Here is an 18676-nt window from a genome sequence, read left to right on the forward strand (position 1 = left end):
GTAGGCCCTTTTTTACTTGAACTAATGAAGGAATGAATGTTTGATTTTACTTTGCATGAATACATTGAAGGTATTAAGGCCACATTCATTGTGTCTTATGTACAGTATTTTCTATACTTGAATCCATGTAGTTTCTAAATGGGCAGATAAAGTAATACTTTGAAATGAGATTCTAATTGAGACATTCTAGAATCTTAGAAAAACAGAGGCAGAAGGTACATAAATTAGGTGCAACGCTACTGCCACCTAATTTTGTAAGTAAACCAATGTATTGGGTGTTCTTTCTCAAGTGATCCACACTGGGAGATCCTACACCTTTACCAAGATGAATTTTAGTTTTGACAATTCTCACTACAGGAAAAGTGGAAAAATGGGCATTATTCCTCCCTATTGTGTGATCTTGGGAAAACTGTTTAAGCACTGTCTTACTTTCCATAGGACTATCCTCTTATACTAGGAAAACAAAAGGAGGGGTCTAATGAAGTTTCTTTGAGCACCTTGGGCCTGAAGAGCTCTAGAAAGCCAAGGTATAGTTATTTTCATATCCACTATTTCTCCTGCCTCTTGTTCTATCCTCTTTGGAAATGAAAGTTGGCCATCATTTTTGCTTAATAACCCTTCATGCAGTTGACATTGCTGTTCTCCATAAGTACCTCAAGCAAAATTTTAAAAAATTGCCTGAACTATAAAACAGCAATCTAGGGCTATGAGTCAGCATTTCACCTACACACAAAATCAAAATGATTTAAAATAGGTAACACATAATCTTTTCAAAAGACATATATACCTCCTTGGAGCTTTGAGAAAATTGGAGTTTGAAAGTTTATGAATAGTTTATTACATTTCAATAAGTGTATCATGAATCAATAAAGCAAAAGTTAAGGACAATGAGCTCATTACCAAGCCAGTTATTGATTCTCAAGTTCCAAAATAGAATAGTACAGGAAGGATATGGAGTAATAGGATTTTTGTGATAACAAAAATTTAAGTATCTTAGGAAGACAGACCTAAAGAAATTATGACACAAAGGAATTTTCAGCAGTTACTTAAGATGTTTATTCAAATTAATTTCTTCATCTTTTGGTAATTAGACATCTTATTTGGTGTTTACTCTTTAAAATATCTTTTCAAATAAAGTCAGAGGAGTTTGCAAAAAGTGAGTATTATTTTATTGATTCACATATTCTTTCAATTTCTTATATATCTTCCTCTCTTGACTGTAAAAAAAATCTACCTTATTAGCTATCTATCATGTATCACCATTTTCATCAGCTCATGCTGTTCTAACAAAATACCATAGACTGAGTGGTTTGAACAACAGAAATTTATTTTCCCACAGTTCTGGAGGCTACAAGTTCAAGATCAAGGTGTCAACATGGTCAATTTTTGATAAGGGTTCTCTTGCTAGTATGCAGGTAGCGCCCTTCTCACTGCATCCTCATGTGGTGGAGTGGAGAGAGCAAACAAGCTCTTTGGTGACTCTTCTTTTGAAGACTCTAATCTCATCATGAGGGACCCACACTTATGATCTCATTAACTCTAATTACCTCCCAAAACCCCATCTCCAAATACCATCAAGTTGGGGGACTTCAACATATGAACAGGGGCAGGGCACAAACATTAACTCACAAAAAAAAACACTAGCTTGCAATCAGCAGGGAAATAACATAGAAAAGAACAAGTCAGCTTGTTTCCAAGTAATTCCTGTAGAAAGCTCCCCCTTTTCTTTTTTATAGTAATCTCATTAAGTAAGAAAGGACTTTCTAAAAAGCTTATGAACATTAATTTCACAAAGCAGTAACTTTTAAAAACCAAAGACAGAAAATGAGACATACATCATTTGGGAAAAAACTGAGAAACAGAGTATTAATTAACCAATTGGCATATTAAAGGAAAACAATTTTTAATTCTCATACCTTGTTCTTGTATCAACTAAAGATTCTTAAAATGATTTAAAGCACTTGGATGTCCTTGGAAAGTAAATATAATGCACAATAACATTTCTACATTACATTTTCACAGATACTATTAAAAGGAATAGTAAATCGCATTTTTTTAAATCACATTGTTTTCATTCAAAATATGGAAAACTGAAATAGTAAAACAAAACTGACAAAACTATAATCAGTTTGTGTGGGATTTTACCTAATTTTAATACAAATAGTTATTTTTATTACATGCTTCATACGTTTGAGGGTCTAAGAATTATTTTCCTTGATTGCACAAAACTGTTCATGCAAAATACTTAAAATACAGCTCTCTTAGAACATTTCCACAATGACTATCAAGTGAATAGAAAGTATTTTTCAAGTTTTCAAGTGGAAGTGTAGGGGAGAGCAGAATGAAAGGTGACGGAGACCCAGAGTTTGGTGATTTGGCAAGGCAAGGTCATCCAATTAGCAGGTTGCAGAGGGATGGATGGGATCCAGGATTTTCTTGTCTAAAAATGCCGCAGATTAGTGTATTCAAGAAGAGGAAGAACATCTAATTTTGTTGAGATCATTTTATACCAGAAAACAACTGAGAAACTAACTTTTAATTTTTCAAAACTCAATTAGGTGTGTGTATGGTCCATTGGTGTCCAGCTTTAACACTTGCCTGTTCCCATAAGTACCATGTTCCACTACAACCCCGGCTTCAGCACACTTGCTATTGGCAGCTAATTCTTTTTCACATAGAGTCACAAATTGGGAATAAAGTTCTAAGCCTTCTTCTTTTCCAGAGTTAGAGTGATACTGCATATTTCTTCCTTTTACTCTCCCCCCAAGGGTGGCTTGAGGGATGATAAGAACATTGCCAGGTAGATCCAATATAGACACGTGCTTGCCATTTTCTGCTTCACTTAACTTCACGTTTAATAGTGTATTAACTGGGTGGGGAAGAAAGGGAAACACCTTGAAGTGAGAAACAAACATGAAGAAAACCAATAATCAGTCAGCAAATCTCCTGTTTAAAATCATTTGCTGAAAAAAAAAAAAAATAAAATAAAATCATTTGCTGGCTCATGCTTTTTACCTCAAATCTCTACTCAGATTTAAAGAACTGCTCCATTAAGCTAAATGATCTAAGCATGAATAAGGCAAATTTCATGCAAAAAATGGTATGATATTTTAAATCCAAATGGGCAGTCAAGATTTCCTAACAATAAATTCATGCAGAAAGGACTAAAAATTTATACTGAAACCTCAAAATATTGTTGCCCCCAGGGGGATACACAAAAAGATTTTGCCTGTTTCTTTTTACATTCCATAAGAAAATCTCATTGGAAAAAGGCTATGATGAATCCTATTCACACCAAATTCTACTTTACAACAAAGAATATTAAGTAGAAATCTTGTAGTAACTTAACTGCCTAGAATTATAAGCTGAGACAAAGGTTCTAGGTTTATTCTGATTACAACCAGATAGTTTTGTAGTTTCATAACCTCAAAGGCACTATTTAACACAGTCCAATCATTTGACAAATTGTAACCCATGGGAGAAAGGTAATCATCAGAAATTCACTGTTATAACCAAAAATGTAAATCAAAAGGTATATTGGCATTATGTTCATATACACACAAGAAAACATGGTGTTATTTTATGGCATTTATGAAATTATACTCATAGCTAATGAGAACTGTCAAAAGCCATAAATATTGGGGTGCCCGGGTGGCTCAGTTGGTTAAATGTCTGCCTTTGGCTCAGGTCACGATCCCAGGGGTCCTGGGGTTGAGCTCTGTGTCAGGCTCCCTGCTCAGCAGTTTCTCCTTCTCCCTCTGCCCCCTCCCAGCTCGTGCTTGCTCTCTCTCTCAAATGAATAAATAAAATTATTAAAAAAAGCTATAAATATCTATGTGTAGCTAAAAAAAATCTCAATTTAGAAAAACTTTACATTTTCAAAACAATAAACAAAAGAAATATAAATATATTTAATAATATAAATATAATATAAATAGCCTTAAGGTCTTCTTGACTCCATAAAGGGTATAAATAGCTTTTGCTTATAAAGAATATTCCTTAGGGGCCTCAGGGTGGCTCAGTCGGTTAAGCATCCCAACACCTGATTTTGGCTCAGGTCATGATCTCAAGGATGGTTGAGACTGAGTCCCTTGTCAGACTATATGCTCAGTGTGAAATAGGCTTGAGAGTCTCTCTTTCCATGCTTGCAGACACATTCTCTCTCTCAAATAAATAAATAAATCTAAAAAAAAAAAAAAAAAGAATATTCCTTAGAAGACAAATGGTAAAAGAAACTATATAAATCTCACACTCTTCCCCAGTAATCAGGCTTGAAAAGGTATACTTTCTAGTAGGGTGGTCAAAAGTTTCAAGTATCGGAGGACCTGTAGTAAATACCAGTAAGGATTCAGTATGGTTGTCCCACTCTACAAATCAGGGAATTAATCTGGTAGAAATCTGCCACGATGAATATCCAAATGAATTCCTAAGCTGTGCATTAAGCACTATCAATTTTCAACTAATATCTATTTTAAAATACCTCTAAATTTTTTCTATTATGAATAGGGCTTTGCTATATAGCTAGCAGTTGTTATTGATCGCTTCTAAGGAAACTGTAACTCTCCACAGCACTTCGTTTCTAGGGAAATCTCAATCCAGCTATCCAGGCCTCAGGCTAGTAACAGACTAAGTAGACAGTTTTGGAATAACAGGTGAGAAAGGTAAGTACAATTTATTATACTTCCACACACCTCCCTCTACTGGCTATAACTGAGAATTCAATTAATGTTATTAGTTTATATATATCACTATGTAGAAGTATATAAAATACAAATGTCAGTAAGTAGAGTTAAAACGACACAATGGATTAATGGCATGTTGGAAACTCAAAGATCTTAAGACAGGTTATCAATCAAGTATCTCTAATGATATTTATGGGAAGTTAAGCTTTGACAGGTCCCTGGATCTCAGTTCAATTATATTGAAGATGAATTGTGAGAGATTCTGCACATCTCTATGTTAGCCACGTTACCCCAGACTCTATGGATGTAACTGGTTATGTTCCCAAGGGGTACCTGATTTGATTAGAAAGATCTGAATCCATGTAGGAAGTATGAAATGGAGTTTAATATTATCCCATCACACTGGCTTACTTTGCCTCCTGGAAAAAGGGAAGTACAAGCTAACACTATCAATAACAGTGGGACTTTTTTGCTTATAACTCACACCAGCAGAATGAGTTAGAGTCACAAGACTGAGAATCATACCAAAGTTTGGTTTTAGACTGTTCACTAAAAGTTATGGTAGACCTCCTAATTCATCAGTCTTACTGCATGTTTTCAAAGTGAATTTAGACAAATAAATCCTGGAAGCACACAGGATTTATTTACTATAACACAAAATGTAGCTTGGATTTGATTGGTTCATTTCATTTTATTATGATTCAGAGTCACTTAAAGTATGAAACAACTTTAGGAGTCAATCTTAAATCACAATGACAAAAATTCTCTTCCTGTTTTTGCATATTTCTAGTATACTTTTTATGGTCAATAAAGATTTAATTCAAGGCAAAATATTAACTTAGGAAAATGGACAGAATGTCCAATAACCAAGCAGTAGATCCTGGCAAATCATCCTCTGTAACAGGAGCCCTCATTTCATTTTCTCTCTTTTTTTAATGTCTATATCCTGCATGGGGCTTGAACTCACGATCTTGAGATCAAGAGCTGCATGCTCCATTGACTGAGCCAACCAGGGGCCCCTCATCTTCTCTTTAACCCTGTAAAGTTCCCCATTATCTTCCAGATTCAAGTTTCAAACCATCAGTTATTGTTTTCCCATTCTCTCCTATTGTAGTCCTTTAGTCTAGTTTTCATCCTCCGACAAAGATGTCAAACATGTTTGATGTCTTGGTATAAAATTTCGTCTAGGAGCTTTTAGCCTTTTGTCCCAGCTGTGTCTCATTGGGCTATTTACCCTTGAGTTCCATTACCTAAAGCCCTTTTAGGTTAACTTCTGCATGTTGCAACTACCTATTTGTAAAATTAGTATTTCTTATTAACCCAACTAATGGGTATTGTCCTCTACAAATAAAGAGAATATAGCCTCTCCCCAACCTTAGGGATAGTGTCACGAACTCAGGTTGTTTGGTTTTTTGTTTTTCCTTTTTGTATGAAATTATTTTATCTTAAAATAGTATTTTTTTTAAATAGTATTTTTTAAAGATTATTTATTTATTTATTCTTGAGACACAGAGAGGCAGAGACCTAGGCAGAGGGAAAAGCAAGCTCCCCATGGGAGCCCGATGTGGGACTTGATCCCAAGATCCTGGGATCGCAACCTGAGCCAAAGGCAGATGCTCAAGCACTGAGTCACCCAGGTGTCCCTATCTTAAGACAGTATTTGATGTGGTGCATCTGAATCTATGTAATTATCACAAAGAATGTGCAGTGCTATGGACTATCCAGGAATTTGGAAAACTGCAGGCAGGTAAATTATAGTTCAGAGATAACTGAACATTCCTTGCTTTTCTGTCCACGGAGGAGGTGTGCTTCTGATAACAATGAGCTTTCTTCAAGATGAGAACCTTATGTTTATATACATTTATTTTAAAAAGTGGATAAATAGTTAATTAAAAATTTTCCATAACAATGGTGAAAGACTTAGCTGTCCAGATTGTGGGACCCACATCTTCTACATTTAGTGTCACCTACATGCCCCTGTCAGGAACTGTGGGAGATAAGGAAACTATATTATGAAGCATCTGCCTCTTCCTATGTGGCCACTCTGCTTCTAACAAGTTTCTGTATCCTTCGCTGAATCTCAAGTGTGTTTTTTCTATGTGTGTATGTGTGTGTGTACACTCTTCTAAAGCAATCTATAAGCCATTTGAAATGGTGCAGATGTTTTGAAAGAATTCCACCATACCTGCTTACTTTAAACTTTGGAAAAGGCAAAAATAGTCAAAGCCAGCAACTGTAGAGTTCACTCATTTTAAAACTTACCAGTACAACTTAAGATTGTGCTTTTTACTCCTTCTGGTTCTTTCTTTCTTTCTTTCTTTCTTTCTTTCTTTCTTTCTTTCTTTCTTTCTTTCTTTCCATTTATTTTTATTTATTCATGAGACACAGATATATATATATATATATATATATATATATATATATATATATATAGAGAGAGAGAGAGAGAGAGAGAGAGAGAGAGAGAGGCAGAGACACAGGCAGAGGGAGAAGCAGGCTCCATGTAGGGAGCCCAATGTGGGACTTGATCCTGGGTCTCCAGGATCATACCCTGGGCCGAAGGCCGCACTAAACCGCTGAACCACCAGGCTGCACTCTTTTATTTATTTTTTAAAAAAATATTTTTAAATTTATTTGACAGAGATAATGAGCAAGAGAGCACAAGCACGGGAAGCAGCAGAGGGAGAGAGAAAAGCAGGTTCCTCACTGAGCAGGGGACCCAATGTGGGGCTTGATCTCAGTACCCTGGGATCGATCATGACCTGAGCAGAAGGCAGAGGCTTAACCGACTGAGCCACCCAGGTGCCCTCACTTCTACTTTTAACAAACAAACATCAAATACATACCCATTTTGGGAAGAAGTTCTTTATTAGCTCCCTTGAAAAAACACACATAGATTACTAATCCTCTCTGAACCTATGAGAAATCACCAGAGAAAACTCAGATTAGAAAAAAAATTCTACAAAAAGAAAAAAAAGAAAAAAACTTCTACATAGAGATATAGAGGTAAATGAATAAAATTTCAAAACTGTTATATAGAGATTAAATCCAAAGAAACACATTTTTATGACAGATTTTTAAAATATGTGAGAAAACAAAATCTTTTCCAACATATGGTCACCTTAATTATCATTTCTTGCAAAAATTAAGTTCAAGATATAACCAAGAGGGGTGAAAACCACAAGTTGTACCCTCAAACATTTACTTCTAATCAATTTACAATCTAACCACTTCCAGTCATTATGACTATGAACTGGCCTCCTCTCCCTTAAGTAAGGCCGACACTTAGAAATGTTTAGTTTTCAGAGCCCCATTTATTCAACACCAAATGGATTCACATTATATTAGATATGGCCAATGTATAAGCAATTGCATGACTGATGTCTTTTGACATCATTACTCTTTATTCCTCCTAATCCATTTATTTGCAGCTAATAAAACTAAGGGTCTGACTCTACTTCTATAAATTCCAAGAAACCGTGCAATTATTTTCATTATTGTCAGTGCTTTATATTTTTATTTTTTAAAGATTTTATTTATTTATTCATGAGAGACACAGAGAGAGGCAAAGACATAGGCAGAGAGAGGAGGAGGCTCCTTGCAGGGAGCCCAATGTGGGACTCGATCCCAGGACTCCAGGATCATGCCCTGGGCTGAAGGCAGGTGCTCAATCGCTGAGCCACCCAGGCGTCCCTGTCAGTGCTTTAAATCAACATAGTGATTTAGCCTTGGAAACTGAATTTATGACACTAAGTTCTACATCATGAGGTTGTCTGTTATTAGAAGTGTTTTTTTTTTTTTAGAGAGTGGGGGAGGGGCAGAGAAAGAGAGAGAAACCCAACCAGTCTCCACCCCCATTGCACAGACTGCCTAAGAGGGGCTCTGATCTCACAACTCTGAGGCTATAACCTGAGCTGAAATCAAGAGCTGGATGCCCAACTGGCTGAGCTACCCACGTGCCTCAGGAATGTAAGCTTTTAAATATAATGATGTGGGTATTTATTAGTTCTTGTAGAATACATAAGGAAAAACAGAAATGATAAATGACTCTGATTTTGCTGGTAAGTGAATCATTAAATTTTTTTATTTTGTAGATTAACCTTCTTGAGTCCAAGAGCTATTATAAAGATTAAACGAAATAATATTTGTAAAGTGATTAAAACAGTGCTTACTTCATAGTAAGAGCTATGTTAAGTGTTTTTTTTTTTTTTTTTTTTTTGCTATGTGTTTAAGTGAGTATGTAAAAATAAATTTAAGGGCTGAAGCCCATTTTACAGTTTAATTTCCAAAGCACTTTACAGACATAAGGACTCTATCTGTTGTTTGCATTTAAGTTCAACTGTATCTTACAGGCTCTATGTGTTAGCTAACAGTCTTCTATATAGACATAAATGCAGTTTTGCACTCACACTCGATTTACCAGAAAACAAGTAATTTTTAAGAAGTGCAAATGTGCTTCTGGAATAAGCAAAGGTCTCCCAAGCACACCCAGAGTAAGGAGCTAATAGGATGAATGTTACAGGTATCTGCACCACTGTCACAGGCCATGCCACTGGGATTTAGTACCAGCCAAAATCTCAAGCATATTCAGGGAAAATATCAGGCATATTCATATTTGGACACAATGTCAGAATTCAGCATCAAGTCATATGCAGAAAAAGACACCTGTTCTTTCCACCCATCATATTACTTCCTCAGTAAGGTCTTTTAGTTTATTCCAAAAATAGATCTTAAGTTGTGACTTACAAATTTCCCTCTTCAAGTCAGAACCACTTTCCTTGTAGCTTCTTTTGGTAGAAAACATTTTAAATATATAGGAAATTACATATAATCCTCACCACAGGTTTTTTAATTTTTTTTTTTTTAAAGATTTTATTTATTTATTCATGATAGTCACAGAGAGCGAGAGAGAGGCAGAGACACAGGCAGAGGGAGAAGCAGGTTCCATGCAGGGAGCCCGACGTGGGACTCGATCCCGAGTCTCCAGGATCGCGCCCTGGGCCAAAGGCAGGCGCCAAACCGCTGCGCCACCCAGGGATCCCTGGTTTTTTAATTTTTAAGATTTATTTATTTATTTTAGAGAGTAGAGACAGCGAGAAAGCATAGGCATGAGAAGGGGGAGGGGCATAGGGAGAGACTCTTTAGCAGATTACCGGTGGGGCACAGAGCCTGATGCAGGGCTGGATCCCACCACTCATCAGATCATGACCTGAGCGGAGACCAAGAGTAAGTTATTAACCAATTGAGCCACCCAGGTGCTCCTCTCACTATAATTTAAGAAAGTTCACTTCTTGAGAAGAAAAACATTAGCCTTTGACAGCAAAGGTCTAAATGAATAAAACTGAGAACACAAAGTAATCTTCAAATCTTTTGACAATTAAAACTATATATATATGTATATATATATATATTTAAATTATAACTTCTAATAGCATAGGAAAGAGGATGCTTGAGAAAGAGGAAAAAATTTACTTTGTCACTACCTAATTACCTGTCAGCTCTTTATACTAATTTAGTTATGTGTGGGAGTGGAAGGGAAAGCTTTAGAATAGCGTTTAAAGTTTATCGACACAAACTTATAGTTTGGAAAACTGCATAAAATATCTGATTTTGCATAAGGAGATGCGGCATGAAGAACATAAAAAGATAAAAACGATGGAAGAAATCTAAATGATTAAGTCTGGAATTTATAGTCTCATGAGTTAACTATAAAAATAGACAATTCTTTGGATAGGATGACAAACATGAACAAAATTCCACAATATGGAAGAGAAATCAAGAGCTCAAAAGCGGGGGCTGGGGGGGTGCATAACAAAAACAAGAAACATGAATTTTTGAGAAGAAATGGGTAGAGGGAAATACAAGAATATTTCCACTTAATATATTAAGTGGAAAAACTCATTGGCTCTCTTCCCCGCACACCATTTAGATAAGAAAAATATTTCAGCTCAGCAATGTTTATAAATACTTCTAAATTAGCAGAGGGTAACAGATTCTGATTTAAGAATAACCACCCACATATCATAGTTTATAGGTAACATTTATTTAAACGATTTTATTTATTCATGAGGAGGGGGCGCAGAGACATAGGCAGAGGGAGAAGCAGGCTCCCCGCAGTCCCCCTCTGATGCGGGATTCGATCCCGGATCCTAAGATCACGACCTGAGCCGAAGACAGACGCCGAACCGCTGAGCCACCCAGGCGTCCCTATAGGTAATAATTAACATAATGACTATGATTGTGTTGAAGAAAGCTAGATCTTGGACCGAATACAGCTGACGAGTGAAAAAGATGCTCCTAAATTTTCGAGTACCTCCAAAAGCCTTAACTATCAACTAATCTTTTTCTTCCTCTTAACTTACTCCAAAAATAGGTCAGGGGCGATGAAGAACATTACTTGGTTTTGCATAAACGTGGGGCAGGCTGTATGTATGTATGTATGTATTTATTTATTTATTGTCAGAGAGAGAGAGAGAGAGAGAGAGAGAGAGAGGGGCAGAGAGAGAAGCAGGCTCCATGCACCGGGAGCCCGAAGTGGGATTCGATCCCGGGTCTCCAGGATCGCGCCCTGGGCCAAAGGCAGGCGCCAAACCGCTGCGCCACCCAGGGGTCCCGCAGGCTGTTCTTTAAAAGGCAAATATTAAAGTAGAAGGAAATCCTATTAGTGTCAATGTTTCAAATTCTCTGGAGGAAACGCTGTTCAACACCACATTATACTAATAGTAGTAGTCTTTGTTTCTAGCAAGAAATATAATTTTTAAGTTTCTTGAAAAAAAAAAGAAAGCTAAAAATTCCATGGGAAATCTCATTTTCTGTGGGCAGCATAAGAGGGAATCCGGTGGGTCCTGGAGCACAAGTCAAAACAGGTCTTGAACATCTGCCAACGACTCTAACCTACAAGCTCAAACCAGACCAGCAGTAACCAGCAGCAGCCCCAGCAGAGCGGAGGGCGTGGCAGGGCCCTCCCTCTGCTGAAGCGAAAGAGCGGAGACAGGCCTCAAGTCCACGGAGCTCCGGGGGGCAGAAGGTGAGGGAAAGTTCCAATTCCCGCGGTCCTAACCAGAGGACACGCTCCTCCGCTGGCCCAACGGAGGGAGGTAAGAGGGAGAAGGTGCCAGAGAAGGCAACGCCGTAGCGGGGCCGGCCAAGCCCGGGAGGCCACCGCGGGAGAAGGCGGGCCGGCCGAGCGCAAGGCCGCACCCCGGCAGCACGTGCCACGGGGAGACGCGAGCGGCGGGAGGCCGATCACCAAGACAACGCGGGAAGGGCCGCCCCTTCGCGCGGTACCGGGAGTGGCGGGGCCGACGTTACCTCCACCCACTGGCTCTCGGCGTCGCCCTCGGCTGGGCGTACTTGCAGCCTGGCGTGCAGGCACTGCTGCAGAAGCGCCCGCGCCTGAGGCATCCGGCAGCTGTCAGCCATGGCTCGAACCCGCGTGGCAACCCGACGCGTTCAAGGATCGCGCTGCGCAGGCTCCGCCTCCAGCGCGCAGGGAGGACGTGACGGGTCGTGGCGGCGGGACGTTCGTAAGGGCCCGTGGCGGCACCCGTAGAGGGGCGGGGCCTCTGCCTGGTTCCAGGGTGACCCGGATGTATGGTCTTCAGAGACAAGGTACTAGTTCCTAGGCCGAAGCTGGCCAACCTCGTAGAAAGCGCTCGGTGTGTCCTTTAAACGAGCGGAAAAACTCATTGGCTCTCTTCCCTGCGCACCGTTTAGAGAAGAAAACTATTTCAGCTCAGAAAGCCTAAGTTTCCAGACGTTAAGAAATTTTAAATCTGCTTGGGTCCTTATTATGCCCATTTTGAAGGTCGGTAAATAGAATCAATTGAATCGCAAAACAAGCAGGAAGTGCGATTAAAAGCTATAAATCTTTCAAAATTTTGCTTACTCCAGTCTATAAAACAACGATGCCTCCTCTATCAGGAATGCTGTAAATCACTCTGATGCTGTAGTTCCGGAAAGATGTTGGTATGCTGTGTGAACACACATTTGGAATTCAGTCTTTAGAAAATATCCTCACTAAAAGGATCCGCACTTAGCCAGGAAAGTGTGTCATTGTTAAAAAAAAAAATTTAACCTGCTGCTAATACAAAAAACAAACAAACAAACAAAAAGAAACGACATATTCTGATGCACGTAATGATCTAAATTTTGTGGAGTAAGTACATATTCTTCTTTCCCACACAACCTGTTTCTTGAGCATGCATCAGATTAGCATTATTTTTCTATGGGCGTGGAGGGTTTAGATGAGGAATAATGGTGTTACCATGATTGCATTACTCAGGTCATTGATTGGGGCTCAGTTGGCACAATATGCCTATACATTCAGGTCTGTTGTTTTGAAAGATGACATCATTGACAGTGTTGCTATCCATATAAAGTAGTGTGACTGAAGAAAATAATCCATGCATAATCAATGGTCCTTTCTACACAACATTGAAGCTGCCTGTTTGCTGGTTATCTGGCAGGCTGCCTTATTTTATTTTTTTTGTAAAAACCAAAAGCAAAATCTCATGTTATCTCTGATGGCTGCAGAGCACAGACAAGTTGTACTGTTCATGCCTTTATGTCATTAATAACTGTTGAATCTGTTTTCACCCCAAGACTCAAGCTTTACAGGGCTGTAAGGAACTTTGACATAAAGGCCTTTAGCCTTGACCCAGGGTAAGAGAGGACTATGATGTCCATTTGTATATGAGTACAGGAGACAGCAAGTTCTCTTGAAAATGGGATATATATAGTTCTCAGAGATCTTTCCACAGTGAAGGGAGTTTAGCAAATTGGGAAATAATTCTTGTGAATAGGTGGAGTCTGGTTGGTAATGGTTAATCTCTCAAAAATCACCAGTTGCTTTAAACTCTTCTGTTAGGTGAAAATGTTTTGGACACTACTGCAGGTGGTAGTATGTTGTGATTCACTTGTTCTTTCCTTCCACCTGTAGAGGGCAGTAGAGAGTAGGCACTAAAGTAGTCCTTTCTGTTTGTTTGTTTGTTTTTTTTTTGTTTTTTTTTTTGACCGTCTATTCTGCTTCCACAAAGAATTTAGGAAGGCAAGACATACATGCAATAAAATGGTAAAATGTGAATAAACATAAAGCACTAGAAGTAAAGAAAATAGAATTTTATCAGTAAGCCCCAGTGGGGGAAATTGGAAACAAACCACAGTTCTTGCCTTGAGTACTATTTAATCTTACAGAGGCTGGAAGAAATCTAGCCCCCCCCCCCCCCCCCACTTGAAAGCTCAGAGATTTATATTTTTCAGTGGTTAGTGAGGGGATCAGGTTCTGAGAAATTCGTTCACACTAACTAAAATGGACACGAGGGATCCCTGGGTGGCGCAGCGGTTTAGCGCCTGCCTTTGGCCCAGGGCGCGATCCTGGAGACTCGGGATCAAGTCCCACATCGGGCTCCCTACATGGAGCCTGCTTCTCCCTCTGCCTGTGTCTCTGCCTCTTTCTCTCTCTCTGTGTGTGACTATCATAAAAAAAAAAAAAAATGGACACGAATTGGGGTAGAACCAGAATACTAATTTATTCATTTGTAATTAAAAATACTGCTGTGACATAGAGTGGAAATTCTCACATAGTGCATGATTGACACCTTTTCCCTTGCTTTCAAGCATGTATACTGGGTCATGTTCAAGTCTCTTTACTAATTTACTATGAGAGAGAATCACTCTTCGCACAGGAAACTGAGGTTGGAAAGACCCATGTGGTTTCTGGCTTTAAGACACTTGCCACATGCATTAAGTCAGTGAGGAAAGAGGAAACAAACATATTTAAATGAGAACCTGAAACAAAAACTCCAATGGCAAATGCTCCAAACTGCAACAATATATTTTGTCATAGCCTCTTCTTACACATGTAGAAACGGAGGCCAGGAATGTTGATCCAGCCCAAACTCTTCTATATGGAAATATAAGGCCTGGGAAAACGACAGTTCCCCACCTAAGAGCTGAGTCTGTCTTTAACATGAATAGTTTGTATAACCAGGTAGGGGATGGCATTTGGAACTTGATTATTCTTTTTTTCAGTTTGCTTTTTTAAATTCTTATTTTCTTACTGCACCGTTTATTGGTATGTTGCCTAGGTAACTTGATATTGCAAGTGCTTTTTTTTTTTTTATAAACATGGCCTTTTTTTTTTAATTTTTATTTATTTATGATAGTCACAGAGAGAGAGAGAGAGAGGGGCAGAGACACAGGCAGAGGGAGAAGCAGGCTCCATGCACCGGGAGCCCAACGTGGGATTCGATCCCGAGTCTCCAGGATCGCGCCCTGGGCCAAAGGCAGGCGCTAAACCGCTGCGCCACCCAGGGATCCCCTGCAAGTGCTTTTAACCTGAAGGCAGTGATGTACATCTGGCGGTCTGTAGTGTTTCCCCCCGGTAGGCGGATAAATTATCTTCATCTTTGGGTTATTTTTGAGTTCTTAGTGTTGTGGTAACTTAGCAAAGCATTGCACAGCCTTTTGAATATTTGTATACTTGTGTTACCCATTTTGTCAAGTCAGGCCAAGCTGCTGTTGTAAGGGATTTTTTTTTTTTTTAAGATTTATTCATTTATTTTAGAGAGGAGGGAGGTGGAGAAGGAGAGGCAGAGAGAAACTCAAGCAAACTCCAGATTGAGCAGGGAGCCCAATGCAGGACTCAGTCTCAGGAGCCTGAGATCATGACCTGAGCCAAAACCAAGAGTTGGATGGTTCACTAACTGACTGTGTGACCCAGGTACCCCTGTAAGGGCTTTTTATAATTTAGACACCTGTATCCTTTGTAGGAAAAAAATTGTGAAACATTTTGAATGGACAGAAGAGATTTCTAGATAACCTTTTAAGGGAATGCTGGAGCCTCTGGGGATTCCTTTGGTCCTATAGGGCTATATAGGATTTGTATATGACTAGGCTGTCTTACAACTCTTTAGAGATAGAAGTTAACTTGTTGAACACAAATAGTAAGCAAATCAGTCTTATCCATAAAAATGTAAAATTTGATTATTACTCTGTAGATGCTGACTGATTTTGCCCATTTTGCATCCCTTTATAAATACATTTCAATATTCCCTTCCTGACTACATATGTATAGCACCTTAAGTTTTCTCTCTTTTGAAAATAAAGTTTAATTTTATAGTAGATTTAGATTTGTAACAAAGATGCAAAAATAGTACAGAGTTATATATACCTCACCCAATTCCGTCTTTTATTCACATCTCAAATTACTATGTTTGTCACAACTAAGGAACCAGCACTGGTACATTAATTAAACTCCATCCTTTATTAACATTTTGTTTATTTTCCACTAAATCCTTCTTCTGGATTCTATCCAGAATATCACATTGCATTTAGTAATCTTGTTTCTTCAGGCTGTGGCTGTTTCTCAGATTCTTCTTGTTTTTGATGACGTTGGCAGTTTTAGGGAATACTGGTCAGCTATGTTGTAAGATGTCCTTCTATTGGAATTTGATATTTTTCTCATGATTAGACCAGATTATAGGCTTTTGAAGGAGGATCACAGAGTGAAGTGCTGTTCTTATTACATCATATCAAAGGTACATGGTGACATGTCTTTTTTTTTTTTTTTTTAAGATTTTATTTATTTATTCACGAGAGACAGAGAGAGAGAGGCAGAAACATAGGCAGAGAGAGAAGCAGGCTCTATGCAGGAAGCCTGATGTGGGACTCAATCCTGGCACTCCAGGATCACTCCTTGAGCCAAAGGCAGATGCTCAACTGCTAAGCCACCCAGGCATCCCGACAACATGTCTTTTTTACTGATGATAATCACTTTGATCACCTGGCTAAGGTGGTGTTTGCTAGGTTTCTCCAGAATAGTTATACCTTCCTCCTCTTTCCACAAAATCCTCTTTGGAAGTACATCCTTTAACACAGCCTATACTCAAGGGGTGTTACTATCCACCTTTCTGAGTGAGGAATATCAATATAAATTATTTGGAATTCTTCATACAGGAGGTTTGAGCTCTCTTTTGAACTGGTTGTAATATATGACTGACTTCTTCCTTACTGAGTTAAATATTAATGAAATAAAAATCTTTGACACATGTTGATTTTATATTTGTATGAGATTTACAACTCTATTCTTTTAAAACTTATCCTTTTGTATTCCCCTACCAAGATATGTTGTGGGAATTATCTTTTATATAGTTCTTTGACATCTGTGAGCCAATGCCTTACACCAATATATTATTTTAAAAAGAAGATACTGAATATTATGTATCATCAAAGAATATAAATTATTTTATCACACTAACTGTATCAGTCAGGGTCCCATCAGGAATCAAATATGTTCTAAATAGGATAACCTGGGAAAGTGTTATTTACAAAGGGACTGTTTACAAAGGTGTAGGTATAGGGGATCTATAGGGGTAGTATAGTAACCCAGGGCATAGTAGCAGCTGATATGTTTGTTGCTTGCCCCTTGGCCTGAAGGGAGAAGGGAAAGGAGTCTGGAATTGAGAGGTAGAAACTTAAGAGGAGTTCTGCTAAGAAGCTCAGCCAACTCCAGAAGACCCTTTTGGGAGGGAGTTAGGGGAATAAATACCGGACCCTGTTATCCATCTCTCTTGCATTTCCGCCCAGAACTCCCCACTGGAAAAACCCTACCAGAAATAGGGAAGCAGAGGACCTGTTGCTGACCCAGGCTCCAGGGCAGAAGGCAGGGTGGAGAATACTTGAATGTGGATCTGGAAGGCAAGCAAAAGACACTAAGCAAACTGACTGAAGAGGTTTTTAAAAGCTACAATGGGGACTCTTTGGTCATCTTCTTGTTGGAAGAGGACAGCTGGGGAGACAGAGATAGCTACAGGTAACGTTTCTGATGAAACTCCTTAATTTCTCTATGAGTTTAGAGAGGTGAAGTTAGACTTTGTGAGTTATCAGTGTAAGATGAGCCAAGGTCCTTGCATACCTTCCTCTTCCCTTTTTTTTTTTTCTAGTTATTGGAACTATGACTAAGACATCAGAGAAGAAAGGTTGCTGGGATCCTTGCCTTTGTGAAAATGCGCTCTACACAGCCCAACTTGCTGCCTGGAGGAGATGGAGCTGCTGCTTCCAAGGAGTCTTGCAGAATTGGATAAGAGGCATATTACAGGGGGCCATTAAAGACTGAAATCCTGAAGAGCTCTCATGGAATCCTTTGTACCATAAGGGAAGAGACTCAGATCAGATTTGATTTGATATAGAAAAAATAATGAACCGTTTTTACTGTTTCTGAGTGTTGTAACTAAATAAAGTTCATATGGACTCCAGCAGGAAGTGAATAAATAATAGAGATTTCAATAATGAATTGTTCATATACACCTAAATCTTCTATTGCACTTGCTTGAGATGGAGAAGAGAAAAGGCATTTCCCTTTTCCCTGGTTGTCTGTTCCTTTTGACAAGGGAAGTGAAAGAAATACTATAGATTCTTGGTTTGCTTAAGGAAGAACATTCTAAACCTCACAAATGGTATTAAAGTGCATGCTTGTATTTATCCAATTGTTTATTATAAATGTTTAGGGCAGCCCCAGTGGCGCAGCGGTTTGGCGCCACCTGCAGCCTGGGGTGTGATCCTGGGGACCCGGGATCGAGTCCCACATCGGGCTCCCTGCATGGAGGCTGCTTCTCCCTCTGTCTGTGTCTCTGCCCCTCTCTCTCTGTGTCTATGAATAAATAAATAAAATATTTAAAAAAATAAATGTTTATCTATTGTGTTAGATACCAAATTAAGTGCTAGAAATACATGAGAAATAAGATGCAGGTTTTACTCTCAGGGGTCTCAGGTTTTAGTGAAGAGACAAGGAAAACAATGGGGGAGCATTAGAAAAACTGTTTCTCTTTCCACCAGTGTATTCTTTCCCTCCTCATAGGGGAAGGACAGGACTTGGAAAGGAAATCACCTCCTGGAAGCCCTGAGTTCAACTAAACTGAGATGGCTGGCCTTAACTGGAGGGAAGATAAGGTCTTCAACTGAAACAATCTGACATAAACTAGATTTTCTGGGTC

At 38.8% G+C, this 18676-nt stretch overlaps 1 protein-coding gene and 1 long non-coding RNA gene across 8 annotated transcripts; one reads left to right on the forward strand and one right to left on the reverse strand.

Moving 5' to 3' along the window:
- Nucleotides 1–1146: 1146 nt before the first annotated feature.
- DTD2 (D-aminoacyl-tRNA deacylase 2) lies at nucleotides 1147–12211 on the reverse strand. Of its 3 annotated transcripts, XM_025443150.3 has the most exons (4): nucleotides 11994–12131; nucleotides 9836–9891; nucleotides 7529–7598; nucleotides 1147–2869 (listed from the first exon to the last, which is right to left on the reverse strand). In XM_025443150.3, the coding sequence occupies exons 2-4, from the start codon at nucleotides 9878–9880 to the stop codon at nucleotides 2544–2546; spliced, it is 441 nt and encodes a 146-aa protein (XP_025298935.1). In that variant the 5' UTR covers nucleotides 9881–9891; nucleotides 11994–12131; the 3' UTR covers nucleotides 1147–2543. The 3 variants fall into 3 exon arrangements, with proteins under 3 accessions (XP_025298935.1, XP_025298934.1, XP_035575857.1); XM_025443149.3 differs by lacking the exon at nucleotides 9836–9891 and having other exon boundaries at nucleotides 11994–12209; XM_035719964.2 differs by lacking the exons at nucleotides 7529–7598; nucleotides 9836–9891 and having other exon boundaries at nucleotides 1147–2894; nucleotides 11994–12211.
- Nucleotides 12212–12284: 73 nt separating this feature from the next.
- Nucleotides 12285–18369, forward strand: LOC112657216 (uncharacterized). 5 transcript variants are annotated; one of them, XR_004818118.2, is made up of 4 exons: nucleotides 12300–12489; nucleotides 12576–12650; nucleotides 17271–17496; nucleotides 17627–18369. It is a non-coding gene; the product is annotated as an uncharacterized LOC112657216 (long non-coding RNA). The 5 variants fall into 5 exon arrangements; XR_003134912.3 differs by lacking the exon at nucleotides 12576–12650 and having other exon boundaries at nucleotides 12285–12489; XR_004818117.2 differs by lacking the exon at nucleotides 12300–12489 and having other exon boundaries at nucleotides 12496–12650.
- The last annotated feature ends 307 nt before the right edge of the window (nucleotides 18370–18676 follow it).

Source organism: Canis lupus, chromosome 8 (assembly GCF_003254725.2).
Source record: "Canis lupus dingo isolate Sandy chromosome 8, ASM325472v2, whole genome shotgun sequence".
Taxonomy (NCBI): Eukaryota; Metazoa; Chordata; class Mammalia; order Carnivora; family Canidae; genus Canis; species Canis lupus.